The sequence below is a fragment of the Mycteria americana genome, chromosome 4 (assembly GCF_035582795.1).
Source record: "Mycteria americana isolate JAX WOST 10 ecotype Jacksonville Zoo and Gardens chromosome 4, USCA_MyAme_1.0, whole genome shotgun sequence".
Lineage (NCBI taxonomy): Eukaryota > Metazoa > Chordata > Aves > Ciconiiformes > Ciconiidae > Mycteria > Mycteria americana.
This window is the reverse complement of record NC_134368.1, coordinates 36,266,517-36,290,018: the sequence shown is the minus strand read 5'-3', so window position 1 is coordinate 36,290,018 and position 23,502 is coordinate 36,266,517. Positions and strand designations below refer to the sequence as shown.

General features: G+C 38.1%; 1 protein-coding gene across 4 annotated transcripts in view; it reads right to left on the bottom strand.

Annotated features, from left to right (window-relative positions):
- The window catches only part of FAT1 (FAT atypical cadherin 1), a 115,316-nt gene that overhangs the window by 21,507 nt on the left and 70,307 nt on the right, over window positions 1-23,502 (bottom strand). For all 4 annotated transcript variants that reach the window (XR_012775504.1, XM_075500186.1, XM_075500187.1 and 1 more), the window contains exons 8-14: window positions 13,178-13,453; window positions 12,752-12,962; window positions 6,128-10,195; window positions 5,413-5,609; window positions 3,827-3,980; window positions 2,132-2,365; window positions 449-838 (exon numbers count right to left, since the gene is read on the bottom strand). Coding sequence is in view for 3 of the 4 variants with exons in the window: in XM_075500186.1 (XP_075356301.1) it covers window positions 449-838; window positions 2,132-2,365; window positions 3,827-3,980; window positions 5,413-5,609; window positions 6,128-10,195; window positions 12,752-12,962; window positions 13,178-13,453 (5,530 nt within the window). In the remaining variant the exon portion in view is untranslated. The remainder of the gene's footprint in view (window positions 1-448; window positions 839-2,131; window positions 2,366-3,826; window positions 3,981-5,412; window positions 5,610-6,127; window positions 10,196-12,751; window positions 12,963-13,177; window positions 13,454-23,502) is intronic.

Sequence of the window (23,502 nt, the reverse complement as noted above, 5' to 3'; positions counted from 1 at the left end):
AGAATTACTGTCTTTGTGGACCAATGACTAGTTTTCCCAATCAATTTAAATTCTGATCTTTCTTTTACCAAGTCTGGCCACTCATTCTGATTATATAGCTTTTGTGAAAAGACTGTTATGCTTCTATCATTACAGAACTATGTCTTTCCACCCCCCCTACCCCCAGGGTGGAGAATATTCCAGCTAGGAAACCCTTACTCTTGCCAGCTAAATGAATCTAACCTAAATAACAATAAATAGCAACAACAAATAAAGTTCCTATTCTACGTTCTACTGCACTCCTCTAGTAAGCATGCTGGCAAAATGGGTGAACAGATAGTAGGAATGGCTTTACAGCCAGGATGATGCACATAGATTATACATAACCTGTTTGGTTGAATTACTGTAAAACACAGTATGGCACTGTAATTGGTTAGCCTAAAGTATATTCACAGTTGTAATCTGTTACCTGTTGTTGAATTGATGCTGAATTTTCCATGTTCATTCCCACTGACTATTGAGTATGTGACTTCAGCATTGGCTTCAATGTCCCTGCTTGCAGCATAGATCTGGAGAACTTCAGTTCCAACCAAAATGTCCTCTGATACACTTGCACTATATTCCCTATGCTCAAATACAGGTGGATTATCATTTATATCCAAAACAGAAACTACAAGACTACTTGTTGAAGACAGTCTTCTAGGTAAACCTTCATCTGTAGCCTTCAAATTTAGAGTGTACACAGCTTGTAATTCCCGATCCAAAGGCTTCTCCAACCGAATGATTCCAGAGAATTCATCAATAGAGAACTGACCCTCTGCAGAGTTCACCAGTGAATAACGGATTTTACGGTTCATCCCTGCATTTTGAAAACAATTGCAGAGTATGAAGCAGCCATTAAAATACACCAACATAATAACAGATCTGATAGCTACAGAAATAAAACATGCATGCTAAATATTATCATTCATGTTAAAGTAAATTTCAGCAAGAGTTAAAGGCTGCCCTGTGAAGGGCAGAATGATTTCCAAAAAGATGTAATAATCTGATTTAAAAAATTAAGCTAACACTTCATTGCACTGATTTTCTGCCACACAAAAAACATGAAGCATGGTTCTGCTTCAGTCACAGTACTAGCTAATACGAAACGATTAGTAATATAAATCTAATTATAACTTTAGTACAACAGCATCTGCTTAGCAGGCTTATAAATAACACGGGAGGATATGGGAGAGTTAGGCTGCATCAAATAACTAGACTCATTTCCAGCAAGTTTATTTAAGAACCATGTCCCAAAATTAACAGGAACATAATTTCTGGCAACATTTCTGTATAAAGCAAACAAACAAAAAACCCATAGGTTTTTGGGCCAAGCATTTTGCTCCTCCTGAGCCTCAAAGACTAGTGACGTGTGAAAACATCTGTCTGTTACGTTCCAATTCAGCAACCTAGCTTTACCATAGCACAAAGCAAGTTGGTTGTTTCATGACACTGAGGCAACTATTAATTAATATTATTTGATTAATAAAGTGATGATATATGGAAATCATACACCTTTAAAAAGACCTTATGCTGTTGTATTCCTTACAACAAAGCCTAAGAACAAACTCTTTCTAATGTCATTTTCAGTTCATGCTCACTTAAATACTTGTAACTAAACAGTGAAGATAAAGAGGGAGCGAAAATCTTAATAGGGTAGCATATACATAAAGCTACAATTAACAAGGGTTCTCTTTATGGTATAATCATCGATGGCTAGCCTGAGAAGCACACATTCAAAATCTATGAATGCACATTTACACAAACAGACATGGCTTGATATTCCTGTTACTTACACCAGGAGTAAAACAATGGACCCAACCCATCATAACATTAATAGCTTATCACACTGAAAATATCCTATATTTTGCCTCTCTCCCCTCTCTTCTTTTTTGCAGAGACACAAAAGGGATGTTTTCCAAGCTACTCACACATGAAAGTCAGGTGTTACATGATTTAGTAGCCCTAAATATATCTTTCAGGAGTCTAATCCTGGGAGGTATTGAACATCTGTCAGTTCCACTGGAAGACTTAACACCTCTCAGGATAAGGCTAAATAAACATTACTGTAACTTTGAGACCATGACAAAAGTATCAGTCAAAGAATGCATACCTGCATCTGCATCTGTTGCCTGCACTCTTGTCAAAAGGGTTTTAGGCTCTGTGTTTTCAAATACTGTAATAGAGTAAGGATCAGCTGTAAACTCTGGGGCATTATCATTCACATCTTCCAGAGTCAGAATAATATTAGCTTGGCAGAATCTTCCTCCTCCATCTGTGGCTTTCACTAGAAGATAATAAACTGCTTGCTGCTCACGATCAAGTGGCATTAATGTTTTCAGTTCACCTATAAACAGAATAACATACAAAAGTTGATGCGAGTTGCAAGACTTAAGTATCCATAACACGTTTTCCTCGAAAATCTCTGTACTTGAAAAAAACTAAACAACAATTTTATTTTTGATGATAATTTCATCAGTGGCTAAGTCAACAGCTGTACTGCACTAATGATCTCCACTTTGGGCAAAGCATGTCAGTGGCCTGCCTTTTCAGCTTTAAAAGATTAAATACTAAAATTCTCTGCCTTTTTTTCAAACGCATCTGAAACAGAAATTAGCTTAAGTAAGACTACCTGACAGCGCAGAAAGAGAGAATGTGTATACATGCACAAATCTATGTGTTTTTGTGTAAAGAAAATGAAAATGTTAGAACTCTGGCTTTAACCAAATGCAAGGTAAAATCCAGGTATGGTTTTCCTGTGCTATTTAGTTGTGGTCCTTCCACAGTTATTGAGCTGACTCTCCTCCTCTAACATTCAACGAATAAACAGAGCTATTCACACTATCAAATATAACCTTCTGCTACAAACAAACCTCTAGAAGTCTAACACATACTTACTTTCCAACGTGACAGAAAACACTATGACAGGCACAATGTGTAGCCATTGTCTCCTTTTAACCAATTCAAAAAAAGTATTCTGAAATATTGTTTATGAGTATTCTAGCCCCACCAATTCTGACTGTATGTAACGACACGCTAGTACAGCACACAGGTGACATTCAAAGTAAAAAAAGCCCCATGAAGTAAGATCCTTCTCATTTACTTTGCCACTGAAGTATTCTAATCTCCTTCTTCATACTTCCACTATATCTTTGTATTTATCTTGTTTAAATTGTTCTATATCATTTACTACTCCCTACTGCTTGTCTACTGCAGCCTACAGAGCACAGGATTTTGGCATTAGCTTTGACCTATATTATAATCCAGAAGACACGAATGCCATGAAAACCAAAGTCAGGCAAGTTAAAAGCTAATCTCCTTTATATAATGCTGCCAATAAAACTGGAGGCACTTTTGGTGTTTAATATGGAAAGGAAATTTGTTGCTCCTTCTAACCTCATCCCATTTAATATGCCAAACCAAATGATGGCAAAGAGAATCTGAATGAAGATATTTCCAGTTTATAAAACCATTATTGCTGCTACTACAATGAATATAAAAAGTACAAAATTTATAGCATATTTTTACTCCAGTTAGCTCAGCATGGAAGTTTCTGGCTTTGGGGCAATTACTCTATTTACTCTTTAGTTCCTCATATATTAAAATACCTGCCTTTTCCCTGACTTCTATTCAATATATTATTAGTATTTGTGTAGTAGAAACTCATATTTTAAACAGTTATATAATAAACTAACCCTTAATGGCAAGCTTAAAGTACTGACTTTATGTATGTCTTAATGTAATAGTAAAACATTTTATAAAATGAGGTGATGATTGGAATTTTGTATAGTGTATAAGGCATTATTACCTGTGTCTGGAGTGAGTCTGAATTTTTCTGCTCCTGTGCCATGCAGTGTATAAGTAATTTCTGCATTGGAACGAATATCTGCGTCTGTAGCAGATACCTGCATTATCAGTTTGCCAGGAAGAGCATCCTCAGGAACAGAATCAGTGTATAAAGCCTGCAAGATTAAAAGTTATATTGAAAGACTAAACATATGAAATAAGTATAGCTTGGAAAGGGGAGGGGACGAAGGAATGACAGATGAGATAACACTCTGTTTGAATTTTTGGTTACATATGAAGTGAAACAGAGGATGAAATCCCTGAAAATGATAAGAACTTATGATTTTCTAATTAATTACCTCACATTTATTAGATTATTCAGAAAGGTGATTAATACTGCAACCACAGGGACTCTTGAGCATCACTGCATAGCTAAGAACTCTAAACACTTGTAACTGATTAACTGATAATTAAATGCATTCCCAAAACAGGAGTTATAAATTTTTGGTAATTTCATTTTTTCCTCTTTTGGTAAATCATCTTTTCTAGGTCTGACTCAATCTAGACTAAATTGATACCTGCCTTTTTTGTAACGGCAGAAATAAAAGCTTCCAGTTAAAATAAAAACTAAGAAAAAAACCACCCTGAATTTAAAGGCACTAAGCACTCTTACAGCTCATCCATGTCAGGGATGTGCATTAAATCAGAAGGACTGAGCCTTATAACACCAATATTAACACAGGAAAAAAGCTAAAAACATTGACTTACCAGTCTGTATACAACTGCAATCATTCGTATAGAAGTAACCAACATAAACATCGACTAAGAAAAAGAATCAAATGCTCACTGATATACTTGATCCTTCCCAGAACAAGATTTTGCCTTTATACCTGGTAACATCAAATCTGTGTTCAACAAGATGGCTAAGAAGTCCAAGTGTGTGAAGTTTAAAAAAAAAAACAAAACAAAACAGCTGACTATGAAAACCCAAGGCTTTCTCATAAGGCAATTATACATCTTGCAGGGTCCACCTTTCTGGGTTTTTTTTCCCATTCTTTATTTTTCATGTCCATTTTTACAGACTATCAAATCTGGTAAGGTAGATGGCTTTGTAACAAGAAAACGTTTATGGATTACAGATTTTTGGTGCTGTTGAGTGCAACTGCAGGATAATATGCCAGTCTTTTCAACTCTTATCACAGGAAATGCACAAATACATTAACTAAGTGATGGTATGCAGCCTTCTTTGAGACTTTACTTCCTTCAGAAAATAGAGCACAACTATCATGGCTGCAGCTTAAAACAATTCCTTTTGGAGAAGTATGCATTAACACAGGAGACATGTACTCCAATTCTCCTCATACTCTTCAAATACCCATTGAGTGTTAAAATTACATCAATGAATTGTTTTTGGATTTTCATTTAAGAAATCTGTCCATGAAATAACTTTTCTTTGACAGCATTCTATCTTAATAGTCCAAATTTTTTATGCTGTTACCAGCATAAAAGGAATACCTCTTTGTCAGTCTCCTGAGAAGCAATGTCGGAGAAAGTTTACATTTTACACGTGAAAGCAGCTGCACACGAGAGATACAAGACTGTGCCTACCTTTTCGCAAACAGGACTATTATCATTAGCATCAAGAACTTTAACCTCCACCACAGCTTTAGTTGCAAAGGTCCCATCAGTAGCTGTAATATTTAGAAGGTAATTATCCTTTTCTTCCCTGTCCAGAGGCTTTTTGACATAGACCTTCCATTCATTCTGTATATTCTCAATAGCAAACTGTCCCAAGGGATCACCTCCTGAAATACAAAAAGAAACATTCAATTAAAGACAAGAGAGAGATTGCTATTATTACTCTATCAACATTAAGTTATAGCTGTAAGAGAAAAAATGTGAATGCAAATAAGCAGCCACTCTCTGTGGCTTTATAGGGAAATAGCTTCATTTTCCAGGTAGAAATAGTATATGCTCATACAACAAATTTAACTGCAGCCAATAGAGTCTGTAAGAATCAATGTAAACTACATCACTAATTTCAGTGTAAGTATATTTTTAAAATAAAATTTGATATATAAGTAAACAAGAATCGTAGGAAAGCATTTTAAGCAAGGCAAACATGAACTGGAAAGCTGAAGACCTGTTTTCTAAAGCATTTTTTTCTGCTGAAGTTTTTAACATTCATATGAAGACACACACATTCTTTCTTTGCAGCTCTATGGTTTCTAATACTTTCCAACAATTTGGAAGATTAAGTCATATCTCACATCATTCCAGGACCACTTAAATGATTATTCTGACATTAGTCAAAAAGATTTACCTGTAATGTAATAAGAGACTTGTCTATTGGCTTCTTCTGTATCAGCATCAGTTGTACTCAGGATGGCAATTACCCCACCAGGAGGGTCATCCTCACTGACTGTTCCTTTATATATCTCTGCAGTAAAGCGTGGAGGATTGTCATTCACATCCGTAACAGTAACTTCAACCACAGCCATAGAAGACAGTTGAATTTTTTCACCCCGATCAGATGCAACCACCGTGATTTTGTATTTGTCTCGTTTCTCATGATCAAGTTCTTTGAGAGTGGTAATCCAGCCAGTTTCCATGTTTATGGCAAAAGACTCTATAATGTCTAGTTCTTGAGAAGGATCCAAGCTGTAAGTAACCTGCCCATTGAGTCCTGAATCTAAGTCAGTTCCTTTAACCTGGATGACTCTTGTTCCAGCTGGCATGTTTTCTACGATGAATGCTTCATATGGATTGGACTCCAAAACTGGTTTGTTATCATTAGCATCTTTTACCTGAATGCTTACCTCTACTGAGGAAACAACATTATAATCTTCATTTGCATACCGTGCTTGAACTGAGAACTGGTACCATTTAGTTGTTTCATGATCAAGATTCTTCTCAAGTTTCAACTCTCCAGTCTGTCGGTCAATCACAAAAAAATCATCTCTATTGCTTTCAGGAGTGTTCCCTTTAATCAGACTATATACTAAAGTCTGATTATGCTCTGCTTTGATAACATCTATCTCAGTCCCAATTGGAATGTCCTCAGAAACTGTATAAGAATAAAATGGCTCTGAAAATTTTGGAAGAGGCACTTCTGGTGGGAGTATTCTAGCATAGACAGGAACAACTGACTCTTTTTGGGGGGATCCGCCATCAACTGCTCTAACAAAGAAGGTCAGAAACTCATTTTCTAAACCGATTAAGCTCTCTTTTGTAGTAATTATACCAGACAATGAATCAATTTCTAAATTCTCTTTAACATTTTCAGACTCTGCTTCAATAGCATATGTGATGTCTGCATTTGTACCCTCATCAGCATCAGATGCCCAGACTTTAATGACAGAAGTACCCCGTGGAACATCAGACCCAATATTTACTTCATATTCTGTTGCTCGGAATTGAGGAGCATTATCATTGTCATCTGTAAGTATTACATTAACAGTACAGAAAGCAACTTTTCCTCCTGAATCTTTGGCCATTAAACTAATGGCAATTACTTTTTCTGCTTGTGTTTCACGGTCAAGCTTTTCAGAGGTAAATATCTGCCCTCTCTCATTTGTATAAAATCTGTCTTTGGCAAAGTCATTTACAATGTGGTAAGTGATGTGGCCATAAGTACCAGAATCTTCATCTGTTGCTTTAACTTCAGTCACCAAAGTATGCAATGGAGCATTTTCAGCTAGTTCAACCTCATATTCATTCTGGCTGAAAACAGGACTGTGCATATTGGCACTGGTTACAGTTATATGGACTTGGGCTGAGCTTCTGAAGACCCCATCAGAAACAGACACATTAAGATTATAATGTGACTTTAGCGTCTGTCTGCGTAGGTTTGAGATGGTGATAATGCCAGTTTTACTATTAATTACAAAATTCTTTTGGTCATTGCCTGTCAGAATGGAGTACTCCAGCTTGTCAACATCCGAACTGTCTGCATCTGAGGCTTGCACACATGTCACAAAATGGCCTCGGGGAGCCAGTTCACTAATTTTAGCTTCATAAAGCAATTGGTTAAAAAGAGGGGGGTTATCATTGAGATCGGTTACATCAACAGTTACAATGGTATCACTGCTCAAGGGCAGCATGCCACCATCTATGGCCCTTATTAGTAACTTGTGCTGTTTAATTTGTTCATAGTCCAAAGTTCTTGCTGTAAGAATGAGTCCAGTGCTGCTATCTATGTGGAAGTAGTCATGACTTTCACTATTATCCTCAATCAAGTGATAGGAAATCCCCCTGTTTGTTCCAGAATCGGCGTCTGTAGCGCTCACTTGTACAACAGATGTTCCAATGACAGATGCCTCAGAAAGGGTTGCAGTGTAAGACTGCTCTGTAAACACAGGAGGATTATCATTGATGTCTTCCACTATTATGTCTACAAACACATCAGCATGTGCCCCAGTTAGGGAGTCTGTTGCTCGAATACTCAGTTTGTAGGCTGGATGAGACTCAAAGTCAAGAGGGGCAACAACATTTATAACTCCAGTGTTGAAGTTGATAGTGAACTGATTGAAAGGATCTCCATCTGTGATGCTGTAAAACACCTTAAGTCCTTCTGGGCTGTTTGCTTGTACATGTACCACAGGACTGTGGAGCTGAATGTTTTCTGGTATCTCTGCACTGTAGAAAGGCTTTTCAAAAACTGGCATAGCTTTACTCATAACTGTAATTGGGACTATAACTTCAGCAGAAAAAGCAGGGTCTCCTCCATCTTTTGCTACTACTGTGACCAGATACTCCTTATTTAGTGTGTCTGGTTCAAATTTCTTCTTCAGTGAGATTTCACCAGTGGGATCAATTTGGAAATGTTCATGATGTTCTTTGAGATAGTAATGCACCTCTCCATTTCTGCCTGTATCTTTATCTACTGCCGTGACACGTCGAATAACATGGCCTACTTCAGAGTCTACTTTAACGACAGCATAATATGGAAGATTGACAAAAAATGGAGCGTTATCATTTACATCTTCCACTGTGACTTTAACTACAATGTGTGCAACAACTGATGGTTTATATTCCTCTGTCACTTCTATGACGACATCAAAAGATTCTTGCTGTTCACGATCAAATGGTATTCCTGTTGTTGAAAGGACTCCTGAAGTTGGGCTTATTTTAAATCTGCTGTCTGGATTTAGAATATGGTAAAACAAAGGCTCATTTATTTGATTCCCTATAGCAGTAACAACAGCTATTGTTTTTGCCTCTGTGGAATTCTCCTGCACTGTTGCAGAGTAAGAACTCTGTGTGAACTTCAGCTGGCTTGCTTTGCTTTCTTTCACATTAATTTTTACAAATGCAGTGCTTGCAAATCTGCCATCAGATGCTCTCACTGTTAATTCGTATCTGCTTCTTAACTGAGTTGTATTTTGTACTGTTATATCTCCAGTCTTAGGGTTTATTGAAAATTTTTCTCCAATGTTGCCTTCAATAATGGAGTAAATTAATTGTGAAAAAATGCCTGAATCAGCATCAGTGGCATTTACGCTGATGACTTTCACGCCTTTATAGGTTGGAACCAAAATGGATGTCTCGTACAACTCTCTTGAAAACACAGGAGGGCAATCATTGATGTCAATTACATAAATAGTAACATTAGCTGCATATTCTGCATATAAACGTGGTATCCCCATATCATGTACTTGCACTGAAAAGTGGAAAATATTTGTCTCCTCGTAGTCCAGACTCATTACTGTCCGAATGGCACCAGTGCTAGAATCAATGGCAAAATACTTGCGGACAGATGGTTCAACAATTTGATAAACAAGCAAAGCATTAGATTCTTTATCAGCATCTGTAGCTCGAATTACTAATGGGATATTCTTGTCAGTCAGAACCACACTGTTAATTGAAGCTGATTCACTGATGAGTCCTGTGTATTCAGCCTGCATAAAAATTGGTGTATTGTCATTCTCATCCCGAAGATGTACCAGAACTGTTGCATTAGTGGACAAGCCAGCCATGTTCGTTCCTTGCACAGTTAGAGTGTAAATAGGCAAAGTTTCAAAATCAAGTATCTTCTGAGAAACAATGACACCTGAGTTCGGGTTGATAGCAAAAGCATCACCTATATTACCATCTTTTATTTCATAAACTACAGAAGACTGACTGTATGCTGTAACCATTCCAACAAAACTGCCAATGCTGGCACTTTCACTGATTTCTGTAGAATATTCTTTGGCTGTGAATTTTGGTGAAGCATTATCAGAAACAGTAACAAATATATGCACAGAGGTCACTTCACTCATCGGAGGATCTCCTTTGTCTGTAGCTTTTACCATCAGGTTGTATTCTTCCTGGTTACTACGATCTAATTCCTTTGCAATTTTAATTATACCCAAAATGGGATCTATAAAGAAGGAATTTCCAATATTCCCTGTGAAGAAACAGAAAAGTAATTAAGAAAGAGGTATACAGAACTTAAAGGATCATTGCTTATTTAGCTATATATTAAAAGAGATCACATAGCGAGAACACAGAGAATATTCAAGTTTCTTAGTTTTGTTTAACAAACATTTGTTAGCTTCTCTGGAAAGTTTTATGTAATCAAGAGTTAGCACTAATTCTAAGTTTACTTGTGGAAACATTGCATGAAACATAGTTAGCAAAGCCATCCAAGCCTTGAAAATAAATGCAAAAATTTTGTTTCATTTTCCATTAGAAAACCTTAAAAAGATAACAGGTATTTTACAAGTTTCAACATTATAAATTATGTGTTTTCTTCAAATTATCTTTGTCACTGAGTTCATGTTTAAGCCAACTTAAATATCTACTGAAGCTGAAAGAAAATGATATTCAGAAGTTAACATTAGTGGAATACAAGTTACATTTTATGATCTAAAATAACTAGACTGCTTTGAAAAAAAGTGTTTTAATGAATTCACACTTGTAAATCTTAATTGCTTATACAAGTATTGTTTAAATCACTGCTTCAAAATTAATCTCTCTGAATTGGACCAATAGTTCTCTCTCTCCTAACTTCCTATTAATACATAGGCAAGTTATTCCCTATGACAGTATTAGAAAAAAAATACTACCTGCTGAGGATTACCAGCTGCCATTTGATAAACAGTTATTTTCTTTATATTTTCAAATATATAGCTGAATTACACTGCATACAATATTCAGCTCATGTACTAAATATGGTAAGATTTAACATTTTACTTCCTTAAAAAATTACATTACTAAAGCCATGTTCTCAGCATGGAAAAAATTCATTAAGAACTTCTGAATTATGCACACAAGTAGGAAAGAGGGGTTTTTTGTTTGGTTGGGGATTTTTGGGTTGGGTTTTTTTTTTTTTTTTTAGTGGAGGCTTTAAACACAGTGGCATTCTTAGAATATCCCATTACAAATCTAAGCAACCATTACAAACATTTAAGGAATGTTCTTTCCATATGCTTAGAACATCAATTATAATGCTTTAACCTCCCAGTAGATCACAGTCCTGTAAAACAAACCTAAGAAAGTCTTACATTTACTCCTACAAAAAGCTAGAAGAAAGGAAGAGAACAGGGTGTAACTTCATTCTAGACAGCACACACACACATTTTTTTTCTTGCCATGCTTTGGCATTCATAAAACAAGCACTACTGAAATGGGAAAGGCAAGAGAAAAGTTTCATGGAGATTAGTGTCCTGCTTAGTAAAAAGGTCATATTTCTACAAATAACAGAAAACAAACATATATTTTAAGCAACTTAAAGAGACACTTAAATACATTCTTCCTCTTCAGAGTATCATAATCACAGCTTTGTTTTAATAGTGTTAAAGTATGTTTTCATATCAAAACAACACTTTGGGGGAAGAAAAGGAAAACATTTACAGTAAACAGTTCCTATGCTTTACAAAGCAACTTACGTCAAATAAAAAAGCATTTGCACATATCGCCTTGCATGCAACAGTAACTGAATAACCTTCTACCTACTGTTCTCTTTAATATACAGTTTCTTATGCTCGTTACTGTGATTTTTATTTTAAATTACTTTCTACCTTGAAAGTAGTACTGTGCATACGTAATGAAATTTAAATATTTTTTTTTCCAGTCATAGTGTCTAAATAGTTCAGGACCTTGGTAATGGTAGGCTTGTATCTAGATTTAATGGACTGAACCAAAACTCACTTCCATTTGGTAAGTGAACTCAGTTAATGTCATCCTGTTTTCATATTATTCAAAATTGCCATAATTTGAATTGCATTGTTATAGGCAAGTTCAGAAAGATACTCTGACATCAAAAATAAGCAGCATCATCTAATGCTCTTCTCTGGCCTGCAATCTGAAAGGAGTCTTAATGCCAAATTGACCAGCTATTAAAGAATTTCTTATATATTTTATTGAGCTAGAACAGCAGTCCCACTAACTAAAATCAGTCAGAGGGAACCATGCAAAGCAACCCCTTCCTTGCTACATCTATCTGAACGTTTAAACTAAAAACTGAGACTATTTAGTGGTTAAGTATGTGGATATTTATAAGTTATTTTTGAGCTCCTTTCTTTCACATTGTGCTAAACACGAAAGCACTTGTCTCAGGCTCTTACTCTTTTCATCAAATCCTTGCTTTGCCTATGCCACAAAGTATCACATTATCAAAAAAGAATGCTTTTTTTAGATCTAAATTTAATGTTTCTGTAATTTCTAAAGAACACACCCTTCTTAAGGGTTTAAAGGTAGCTTTTTCTTCTACTACTACTCAAATGTTCTAAATGTATCTAAACAAGAATATAAATAGCTAAGGGAGGGAGATGAATATTTGTCATTGTAGTTTTCTTTTAAATGCTCTGAGGCTGTATCTTAAATACATCTCACAGAATATGACACATACACCTGCATTGCCCTCTTTTTTAATAGCTATTTTTTACATGTCTAAAGTTGAAACAAAGTATCAGCAAGAATTGTTTCAAAATAAACTGAAGATGTAAGGAAGTCGGTATACCTGATTCAATAGAGTACACAATTTCTGCATTTTTTCCTTTGTCCTTATCTAACGCTGTAACCTGGAGTACTGCTGATCCAACAGCTGCTGACTCATACACCCGTCCTTCATAGGAAGAGCTGGTGAACCATGGAGCATGATCATTTGTGTCACTGACATTAATGATGATTCTAGCATAGTTGCGCTTTACAGGAACATCTTGATCTCGAACCTGAAATAGCACATTACTAGTAATTAGTACTGTTATTTCAGTAGTTCATCAAATATTAGTAATAATTCAAGGTTCAATCTGTACCAGTCATGGAGACAAAGACTGCATACAAATTGAACGTACAAATACATGTTTGAATTAAGGGGACAAATTAAAAAGACATTAAGAAAGATCTGTTTGTTATTGACTACAGAAGAAATGTTGTGTTTATTTACCATTACTGTGAGAATATGCTGGTTCATGGTCTCATGATCCAATTTTTCTGAAGTATAAAGAGAGCCAGTTCCAGGGTCCAGACGAAATTTTTTAAGACTGATGGGATCAGTGCTGCCCTGCATAGTATAAATCAGTTTGTTCTTCTCATCTCTGTCTGTGGCACTGACTTGCAGAATTTCTGTCTCTGGTATGGTGTCTTCAGGTATAACAACTTCATATTTTGAAGCAGAAAACTGAGGCCTGTGATTATTTGTGTCTATAACTTTGATGTACACCTGAAATGATACAATGGGAAGGGGAAAGCATTGATGATATTTGGGAAACAGAAATGAAAAGAGGATATTTCATTAAAAAACAGACCATAATACTGAAATAATTCCACTGCAAGACAAATTCTTTTTTTCAGGGAAGGGGAGAGATCTAAGAGGTGTAGGAAAGAAGAATCTCACTAAACCCAAACCTGCCTCACCTTCCCCAAAGTCAAACCAGAAATCTATATAATCAAAAATGCCTTAGGTAAGATATCTTAAAGGGAATTATTTTTGTCTAAAGCAAAATTAAAAATAATTCCTTAGTAGTTTTGGAATTAAAAAAAAAAAAATCAATATGGATCCCAGGGTGGGTAAAAATTCTTTTTATTTGTGCAAATTTGGAATTTTAAGCAACGTTTTCCAAGGCAGCAGATGCACTGTACTCCTCCTTGCCCTCACATGGAAACAATCCTCTTTCAGCTCCTTACGTTTCCAAGCCTAGGCAAGAATGGAAAAGTGGTGGAATTCCCACAGAAGTATACTATTTCAAAGAACCACAGTTCTTATTTGCTCTTCTTTAGCAATGTAGCACAATCTCAGCATAGGTCACCAACACAATTTCTATGAAGTTACAGTTATATTAACTTCGATGCTTCAAATTGCATTTTCCCACTGAAGTTCAGCTGGGTTCACCTATGTGCTATGCAGGCAATGCTCTCTTTGTCTGAATAATAATGTTCACTGTAACCACACAAGACCCCTGCACACCCACTTGCCTTTCACAGCATTGAACTCTTGTACAAAAAGGGCGAGACACTCAGCCACCATCCTTCAACAGTGATAACATCAGACGAGTAACAGTAATGCAGAGGACTTGGCAGGTAGACAGCAAAGCTCCGAGAACACATGGCTAAATTCACGTTCTTTATGTGCTACACATACAGCCATGCTTTTAGCCACCCAAAGGTTAGCTGCTTTGTATAAATTAATTAAGTGCATCAACAGGTGTTTAAAATAAGTACTGATGATATCATAAGTGGGTAAAATTGCTCTTTGAAGATACTTACTGCTTTCCATTGATACCTGGTGGAGTCTAGAGATATAATTTAGACAAGGTACCAAACTGCATGCAGTAGAAACGAGACGAGATGAATCCTGATGGTGGTAAATAATAAGGAAACACCATACATCTCCCCACAGGAAAAGAAAACTTCCTCAACTTCAACCTTGCAAAACTAGCATCTTATGTTAAAACTTGTACCAAGGGAAAAACAGGTGTTAAGTGTTTCAACAGGAGTCATACCGATTCCTAAAATATTTCTTTCAGATGCAGCTATATTATCCCAGGTTGCAAATACTACCTAAGCTCCAATACAATGAGTTCTTCCTAATGGCAAACTTTAATACAGGCTGAAAACATTTAAATAACTTCCAGACAGAATTGGCAGTCCTTGGATATACTCTACAAATGCTACCAAGTGTTTAGGAGACTGTTAGAAGGATTTTATTCTAAGTAACAACAGAAAGACTTTTGCATCAAGTAATGAAGTCCTGCACCAACGCTGGAGGCACCACGGGGCAGACTGATTAATGGAAGTGAGAATCTAGGAACAGAAAGAACTGGGCGTGGAACTCTTGGGATAACTTTGTATTATAACATAGGACAGTCCTCGCAAAAACTGGGATATTGCCCACTCTGGTAGCTGAAATAACTGTCACCAGAAAGACTATTTTCACTGAGAATTTTACTTGGATAATAAAAAAGAACAAACAAGCCTATAAAAGGGAATATAGTAACAGAGTTGAAGATGGCAAATGTGGAATCTCAAGAGTCAGAAGCCAGATACGGAATAAAAAGCCAAGTAAGGAATAAAAAGGGGTTTAAGTTTATTTGAAACCGTGAAACAACCTGTGGGTAAGCAAGATCACCAGGAAATACAAAGAGCAATTAAAGAGGAGGAAAGCCCATCCCAGATTACAATTCTGCCTCAGTCTTGTTCACCAAGAACAATAGGGAGCATGACCCTGCACAAAACAAAATTAAAATGAGACACTGGCAAAGCAGTGGTGCTGCAATAAGCTGCTTAATGGAAACAAATCACCACCACAAGTTGGGAACCATGCCCAGGTCGTGCTGAACTGCAGGGGGGAAAAAATAAAAATAAAAAATTAGATGGCAATCCTCCTAATGTAACGCATGCTGTTAATAATACTGAGCTCCACCTCCAGACAGTCTGGGCAGGGAGGGGGGCACATGTGTGTATGTCTACACACACTAGTGTCCAAGCCACACACACAAGCCTCTAACTTTTTTAGTAGATGCAATCCTAGGCATTGCAGATCAGTGAGCCACAATCCAATAGATAGTACATTTAGGGAAATATTCATAAACATAAGTAGTTTTTAGTGTTTGAAACACTCTGTTAGGATATATACAAACTATCACTGCACAGGAAAGTGCTGCCTCCCACAATTTATTAGATTTCTCAGAAAATGGAAGAAACAGAAAATAAACTAATCATTTGGCACATTGATAAAATCCCTTCAAAGATGTTGCTATGGAAACTAAGGAGTTTGCTTCTGTCATGAATTAGAAACTGATTAAAGAAAGGAAACAAAGAGTTGGAATAAATACTGATTTTCAGCAGGGAGAAAAATTTATGCTAGGTGACCTAGGATATGTATTAGGTCAAGTTTTGAAATGTATTCACTAACAAATTCAATTGAAAATGAAGAGCAAGAATGAAAAGAATATGACCTTAAATATGTGATTTTTTGGGGTTGTCACGATTAGAGAGGATGTAGTAAAGCAACACAAGCTCAGTTGCTGGTTTCTTTTTAAATTCTGTATGAATAAAATACATTTTAATGCATTTTGGAAAAAGAAATACAGAAGGGTCCAATACAGTCACTTACATAGCATTTCAGTAAAAACACTTGCTTGCTGAACACTGGTGCTCAGGAAAATGAAACCAAATGAAAATGGCCAACAAATTAAAAAAAACAAATGCAGAAAAACCCAACCCTCAATACAAATCAAACTATACAAATATCTTTTGTATAAATAAAAGGTTAAAAGACCATATACAATTACAACACAACTAATGGATACGATAGTTTCAAAATGAACACGTCAACAATTTTTTTATTCAATTCCCACCTCCAACAGATTATTACATTTAGACTCAGAAAAACAGTAAGTGAAAAGATAAAGTGTCAAATTTGATGAATTTAAATCAAAATTGCTATTTAAGTTCATGTCTATTTCCCCTTCAAATGAGGAAATACAGAAGCTTAGGTCAAAATCGGAGGTGAGAGGGAATGCAACTCCAGAGCAACTGTGTTAGATGAATCTTCGGAGCGGAAGACATGGCCACCTCTGCTGCTGGTACTACACAAAATGAATACAGGAAAACAGCATTTCTAGAATGGAGCACCACAAAAACCTGTGCAAAGTACTTAGTTAAATGCCAGGAATGTAGTGACTGTGAAACCAACATTGGTACCTGCAAGACTAACCACAGAGCCAATAAACCAGCTTAACTGAGAAGTGATCTGTTGATCATACTATCAGAAGGGCCTAGCATCAACTTCCTCTGGTATTAGCTAGTGAAGCAGTTAAAATGACCTTATTACTAAACACATGAGGAGACATCCTCCAAAAAGGTACTGTTGGGCTGAGCAGATAAGGAGATAGCTCATCCAAACGTACAGCACTATTAAATATGAATTATTAACAAAAATATTGCTAAAGAATAAACACTGTGAGTGGCTTGCTCAGGTATTCCATTACTTGTCAAATTACTTGCTCAGGCATGCAGTTTTTCTCCACACTGGTAAACACAACTACAAATACACAATTTGATCTATTAGTGCAGTCATTTTAAATGTACCTAAAATGCAAAGTTTATCTTAGACTCAAGTGCAAGGTGTTTTATCTACATACTTCAGGATTCATTTCTCACTCACTGATGTTGTTACTTTGTGCCCCCCCACAGATTCTGGTGGACAAGCATAATGTGAATCAATAGGCACCCTTTTGGTAACTTGGCTCACTGCGTGCTGGGCTGCTTTAATGAGGGGAGCAGCAGCTAGCAGGAAAGGAATTATTCCCCTCTATTTGGCACTCACTGGTGGGACTGTAGATGCACTACAGATTTGGGCCCTGCAGTCCAAGAGAGATCTTGACAAATTGAAATGAACCCAGTGAAGGGCCATTAAAATCAATGGGTATCTAAAAGCTCTCCATCCACTGTCGAAAGGGAGGGCTGTGGGAAACTAGAATTAGACATAAGAAAAAATTATTTTCAAGGAGGGTTGTTAAACACTAACATAAAAGCATGTCCAAGGAACAGGTGTCATGCCCTGTCATCCCAGGCACTTAGAACCTGACAAGTCCCTGAACAACTTGATCCAACTCTGCAGTTTGCTCTGCTTTGAGCAGGAGTTTTAACTAGACAAACTCCAGGGGCTCCTTCCAATCTAAACTATTAAATAAATGTACAAAGGAAACCCTACTTTCAAGACAGGAATTCTTACCGACGCTAAGTGACAGGTGCTAGATGTGCAATTTCTTTTTAAATACAAGACCACCAAATTTTCATGTAAACTGTTAAGGCCTTCAAATTAAATGAAAGGCACCGAAGTAATAATTGTGAGTGCAATTTTAAAGACCCACACAGAAAATATATGGGTTTGTGCACTTGAGAACAAAATACATTAAGAGCTTGTGTTATTCTAAAATAACATGCATAATATAATAAAAACAGATATTGAGGTTTTCTCAATGAAATGGTAAGATTAAATTAAAATGAAATATACTAATATTACCTCTTAAGAAAGGAGTTGCATATTAAAGAGGCACGCTATATAAAAGTTTATAATGTGATGTCTGAAACAAAATGGTCTGGAACTAAAGAAACTTGACTCATTCTGCAAGGCTATCCAAGAGCTGTGTTGCACAACTGCCCCCTACTCACAGATCTCACTGAGCGCGATGCAATGTGATTATACAGACACAGAACAAAGCAGCCCAGGACTATTTAGTGGAAGGACTTGAAATCTATTAATTATTTGACAGGTAAAACCTAAATTTGCATATGAATGCACTGATTACTAATAAGTTATGGAGGAGATATGTGCCATTGACAAAACATACTCCATGCGTAATATTTAAATACGATGATCCTTTGGATTGTTTTAATCTAATTTTTCATTTGCTGATTCTATGGAGTTTAAAATCTCCTCCTCTCTCCATTCATAATTACATTATAGTTACATTGACACGTTTATAATCATTTTCATAAATAAAAAGTTACATTATCCAGAGATAATATAGCTGCATTCCAGTTTTAAAATGTCTTTGTGGAGCAGTGTGGTGATCGCAAGCAAAAATGCACATTTAATCAATGAAGAATATTCATAGAATCATAGAATTGTTCAGGTTGGAAAAGACCTTTAAGATCATCAAGTCCAACCATTAACCTAGCACTGTCAAGTCCACCATTACACTGTGTCCCTAAGCACCACATCTACATGTCTTTTAAATACCTCCAGGGACAGTGACTCCACCACTTCCCTGGGCAGCCTGTTCCAATGCCTGACAACCCTTTCAGTGAAGAAATTCCTCCTAATATCCAATTTAAACCTCCCCTGGCGCAACTTGAGGCCATTTCCTCTCGTACTATCACTTGTTACCTGGGAGAAAAGACTGATGCTCACCTCGCTACAATCTCCTTCCAGGTAGTTGTAGAGAGCAATAAGGTCTCCCCTCAGCCTCCTTTTCTCCAGGCTAAACAACCCCAGTTCACTCAGCTGCTCCTCATAAGACTTGGGCTCCAGACCCTTCACCAGCTTCGTTGCCCTTCTCTGGACACGCTCCAGCACCTCAATGTCTCTCTTGTAGTGAGGGGCCCAAAGCTGAACACAGGATTCGAGGTGCAGCCTCACTAGTGCCGAGTACAGGGGCACGATCGCTTCCCTAGTCCTGCTGGCCACACTATTCCTGATACAAGCCAGGATGCTGTTGGCTTTCTTGGCCACCTGGGCACACTGCTGGCTCATATTCAGCTGGCTGTCAACCAACACCCCCAAGTCCTTTTCTGCTGGGCAGCTTTCCAGCCACTCTTCCCCAAGCCTGTAGCGTTGCATGAGGTTGATGTGACCCAAGTGCAGGACCTGACATTAGCCTTGTTGAATCTCATACCACTGGCCTCAGCCCATCGATCCAGCCTGTCCAGATCCCTCTGTAGAGCCTTCCTACCCTCAAGCAGATCAACACTCCTGCACAACTTGGCATCATCTGCAAACTTACTGAGGGTGCACTCGATCCCTTCGTCCAGATCATTGATAAAGATATTAAACAGAACTGGCCCCCATACTGATCCCTGGGGAACACCACCTGTGATCAGCTGCCAACTGGAGTAAACTCCATTCACCACCACCCTTTGGGCCCGGCCATCCAGACAGTTTTTTACCCAGCAAAGCGTACGCCCATCCAAGCCGTGAGCTGCCAGTTTCTCCAGGAGAATGCTGTGGGAGACAAGTGTCAAAGGCTTTACTAAAGTCTAGGTAGACAACATCCACAGCCTTTCCCTCATCCACTAAGTGGGTCACCTTGTCATAGAAGGAAATCAAGTTAGTCAAGCAGGACCTTTCATAAACCCATGCTGACTGGGCCTGATCACCTGGCTGGCCTGTACATGCCACGTAATGGTACTCAAGATGATCTGCTCCATAACCTTCCCTGGCACCGAGGTCAGACTGACAAGCCTGTAGTTGCCTGGACCCTCCTTTTGGCCCTTCTCATAGATTGGCATCACATTTGCTAACCTCCAGTCAGCTGGGACCTCCCTGGTTAGCCAAGACTGTTGATAAAGGATTGAAAGCTGCTTGGTGAACACTTCCTCCAGCTCCCTCAGTACCCTTGGGTGGATCCCATCTGGCCCCATAGACTTGTGTGTGTCTAAGTGGTATAGCAGGTCGCTAACCATTTCCCCTTGGATTATGGGGGCTTCATTCTGCTCCCCATCCCTGTCTTCCAGCTCAGGGGGCTGGGTACCCAGAGAACAACTCATCTTACTATTATAGACTGAGGCAAAGAAGGCATTAAGTACCTCAGCCTTTTCCTCATCTTTTGTCACTATGTTTCTCCCCCCACATCCAATAAAGGATGGAGATTCTCCTTAGCCCTCCTTTTGTTGCTAATGTATTTATAGAAACATTTTTTATTGTCTTTTACAGCAGTAGCCAGATTAAGTTCTAGTTAGGCTTTGGCCCTTCTAATTTTCTCCCTGCACAGCCTTGCTACACCTTTGTAGTCCTCCTGAGTTGCCTGCCCCTTCTTCAAAGGTCATAAACTCTCATTTTTTTCCTGAGGTCCAGCCAAAGTTCTCTGTTCAGCCAGGCCGGTCTTCTTCCCCGCCAGCTTGTCTTTTGGCACATGGGGATGGCCTGCTCCTGCGCCTTTAAGATTTCCTTCTTGAAGACTGTCCAGCCTTCCTGGACTTCTCTGCCCTTTAGGGCTGCTTCCCAAGGGACTCTGTCAACCAGGCTCCTAAACAGGCCAAAGTCTGCCCTCCAGAAGTCCAAGGCAGCAGTTCTGCTGACCCCCCTCCTTACGTCTCCAAGAATTGAAAACTCTTAACATTTCGTGATCACTCTGCCTAAGACAGCCTCCAGCCATCACATCACCCACAAGTCCTTCTCTGTTCACAAACAACAGGTCCAGCAGGGCACCTTCCCTAGTTGGCTCACTCACCAGCTGTGTTCAGGAAGTTATCTTCCACACACTCCAGGAACCTCCTAGACTGTTTCCTCTCTGCTGTCTTGTATTTCCAGCAGACATCTGGTAAGTTGAAGTCCCCCACAAGGACAAGGGCTAGCGATTGTGAGACTTCTCCCAGCTGCTTATAGAATATTGCATCTGTGTCTTCATCCTGGGTGGGTGGTCTATAACAGACTCCCACCACGATATCGGCCTTGTTGGCCTTCCCCCTGATTCTTACCCATAAACACTCAACCCTATCATCACCATCATTCAGCTCTAGACAGTCAAAACACTCCCTAACATACAGGGCTACCCCATGGCCTCTCCTGCCTTGCCTGTCCCTCCTGAAGAGTTTATAGCCAGCCATTGCTGCGCTCCAGTTGTGCGAGTCATCCCACCATGTTTCCGTGATGGCAGCTATATCATAGTTTTCCTGCTGCACAATGGTTTCCAGCTCCTCCTGTTTGTTGCCCATGCTGTGTACATTGGTGTAGATGCACTTCACTTGGGCTATTGATCCTGTCACCTTTCTGGGGGGAGAAGCCCTAATTCCTATGTGACCATTCTCAGGTGCTTCTGGGGTTTCTAACATATCAATAACCCTTCCATCTTTGCTGCTGCATGGATCTCCATCCCCTACCTCCACTGAGATAGCAGACTGAAGGACCTCGCTAGCACACCGTCCCTCAAACATTGGCATGCCACCCTCAGCCTTACCTCTAGCGAGCCTGGTTTTATCCCTTTCCCCCTTCAAATCTAGTTTAAAGCTCTTTCAATGAGCTCTGCTAACTCCTGTGCAAAGATCCTTTTCCCTCTCTGAGACAGGGGATAAATTTTGCATAAAGCAAGATTAAATATTCTGCAATAGCACAGCAACAGGTAAAATGCTGCAATTAGCTTTAAATCATCTTAAGTATTATTTCCAGTGAAAAAAAATCTTAGACATAGCAATGACTAGAAGTGGCTATAGCTTGAAACAGGATTTTTTTCTTTTCTTTCTTTTTTTTTCCCCCCAAAAAAGCAACTCAATAGTTCACATATTGCTACTTACAGCCTGTGAATAACCTTTTCTATTTCAGGCCAAAACATTATAAAACAAAAACATAAGTACCTTGATTCGTTTTTTTAATGATATTCCTTCCTAGTGTGACACTAGTCATCTCTAACATCATCTGTCAAACACCAGCACCGTAGGCCTGGAATTTGCTTGTCCTTGTTTTGCATCATGCATTTGGCATTTAGACTCATGCAAAATTCTAATAGCCTCCACGCCTACTCCTGCTGTATTTTTCAAAAAAGCTATTTAACTGAAGTCCTGAAAGAGTCAAATGCTCTACAGATGTTAATGGCCTGAGGCCAGCAAATGCCTTCTAGTTTGAAGTCAGATTCAATACACTGCTTTTACACAATAAGATTTTCGTTTCTTGTCCCCCTCCCCAATGTCTTGAAAATGTCATTTCCTTTTTCAAATTAAATGTAAAATTACTTAATCTGCTGTTAATCAAGGTCTGTTAAATTGTTTACTGTATTTCCAATGTTTACAGCAATTACTTTGTAAGCTAAAAGCTGTGTATGGCATATTGTTGTTCCTAATGTATGCACTCAGTATTCAGAATTTCTTTTGCCTGTCACTCCATTTTAACTGTTTATCAGCTCTTAGAAGAATCCAACACCACATCAACACTCAAACTTTAATCATCATTATTTCAACAGTGAGTAATGGAATTTACACAGTGGCAGCCATAAATCACACCTTCAACTTTAATTTCATATCAACATTTTTAATTCCCCTGAAGTTAAGCCTCATCTGAAATGCATCTTCTTAACGATAGTCCTGAGGGCTATCTTAACAGATCAGTCCACTTGGGTGGGCCAGGAGTTATAGGGGAGATGAGAGAATCCGTTAGAATCAGGAGTCTGTTCATGCACCAACAGTTGCAGAGTTTGAACTAATCCATGCTCCTCAATCTATATACCACAGTAACGTGAGACTCAAACAGCAACAACATAACTTGTGCTTATCCCACAAACAGGGGAAAAAGGAAGACAACGCAAAGGAAGTCTTTGTGCTCGCTTGTAACAGAAACCACAACCTCTGCTCCTGCCAGCTCTAGCTGAGAGAGGAAAGGAAAGACACAAAAGAAAATCATACAAAAAGCAATCACAGAAATAAGACATGATAAATTTGAGACTACTACTCCAATTCTTCTGCAGAAGACTGCTGTGGTAAATGTTTATAATGTTCACTCAGCTTTACGAAATGCTAAAATAACAAATTCATTTAAAGAAATTGGACAAAAGCTAC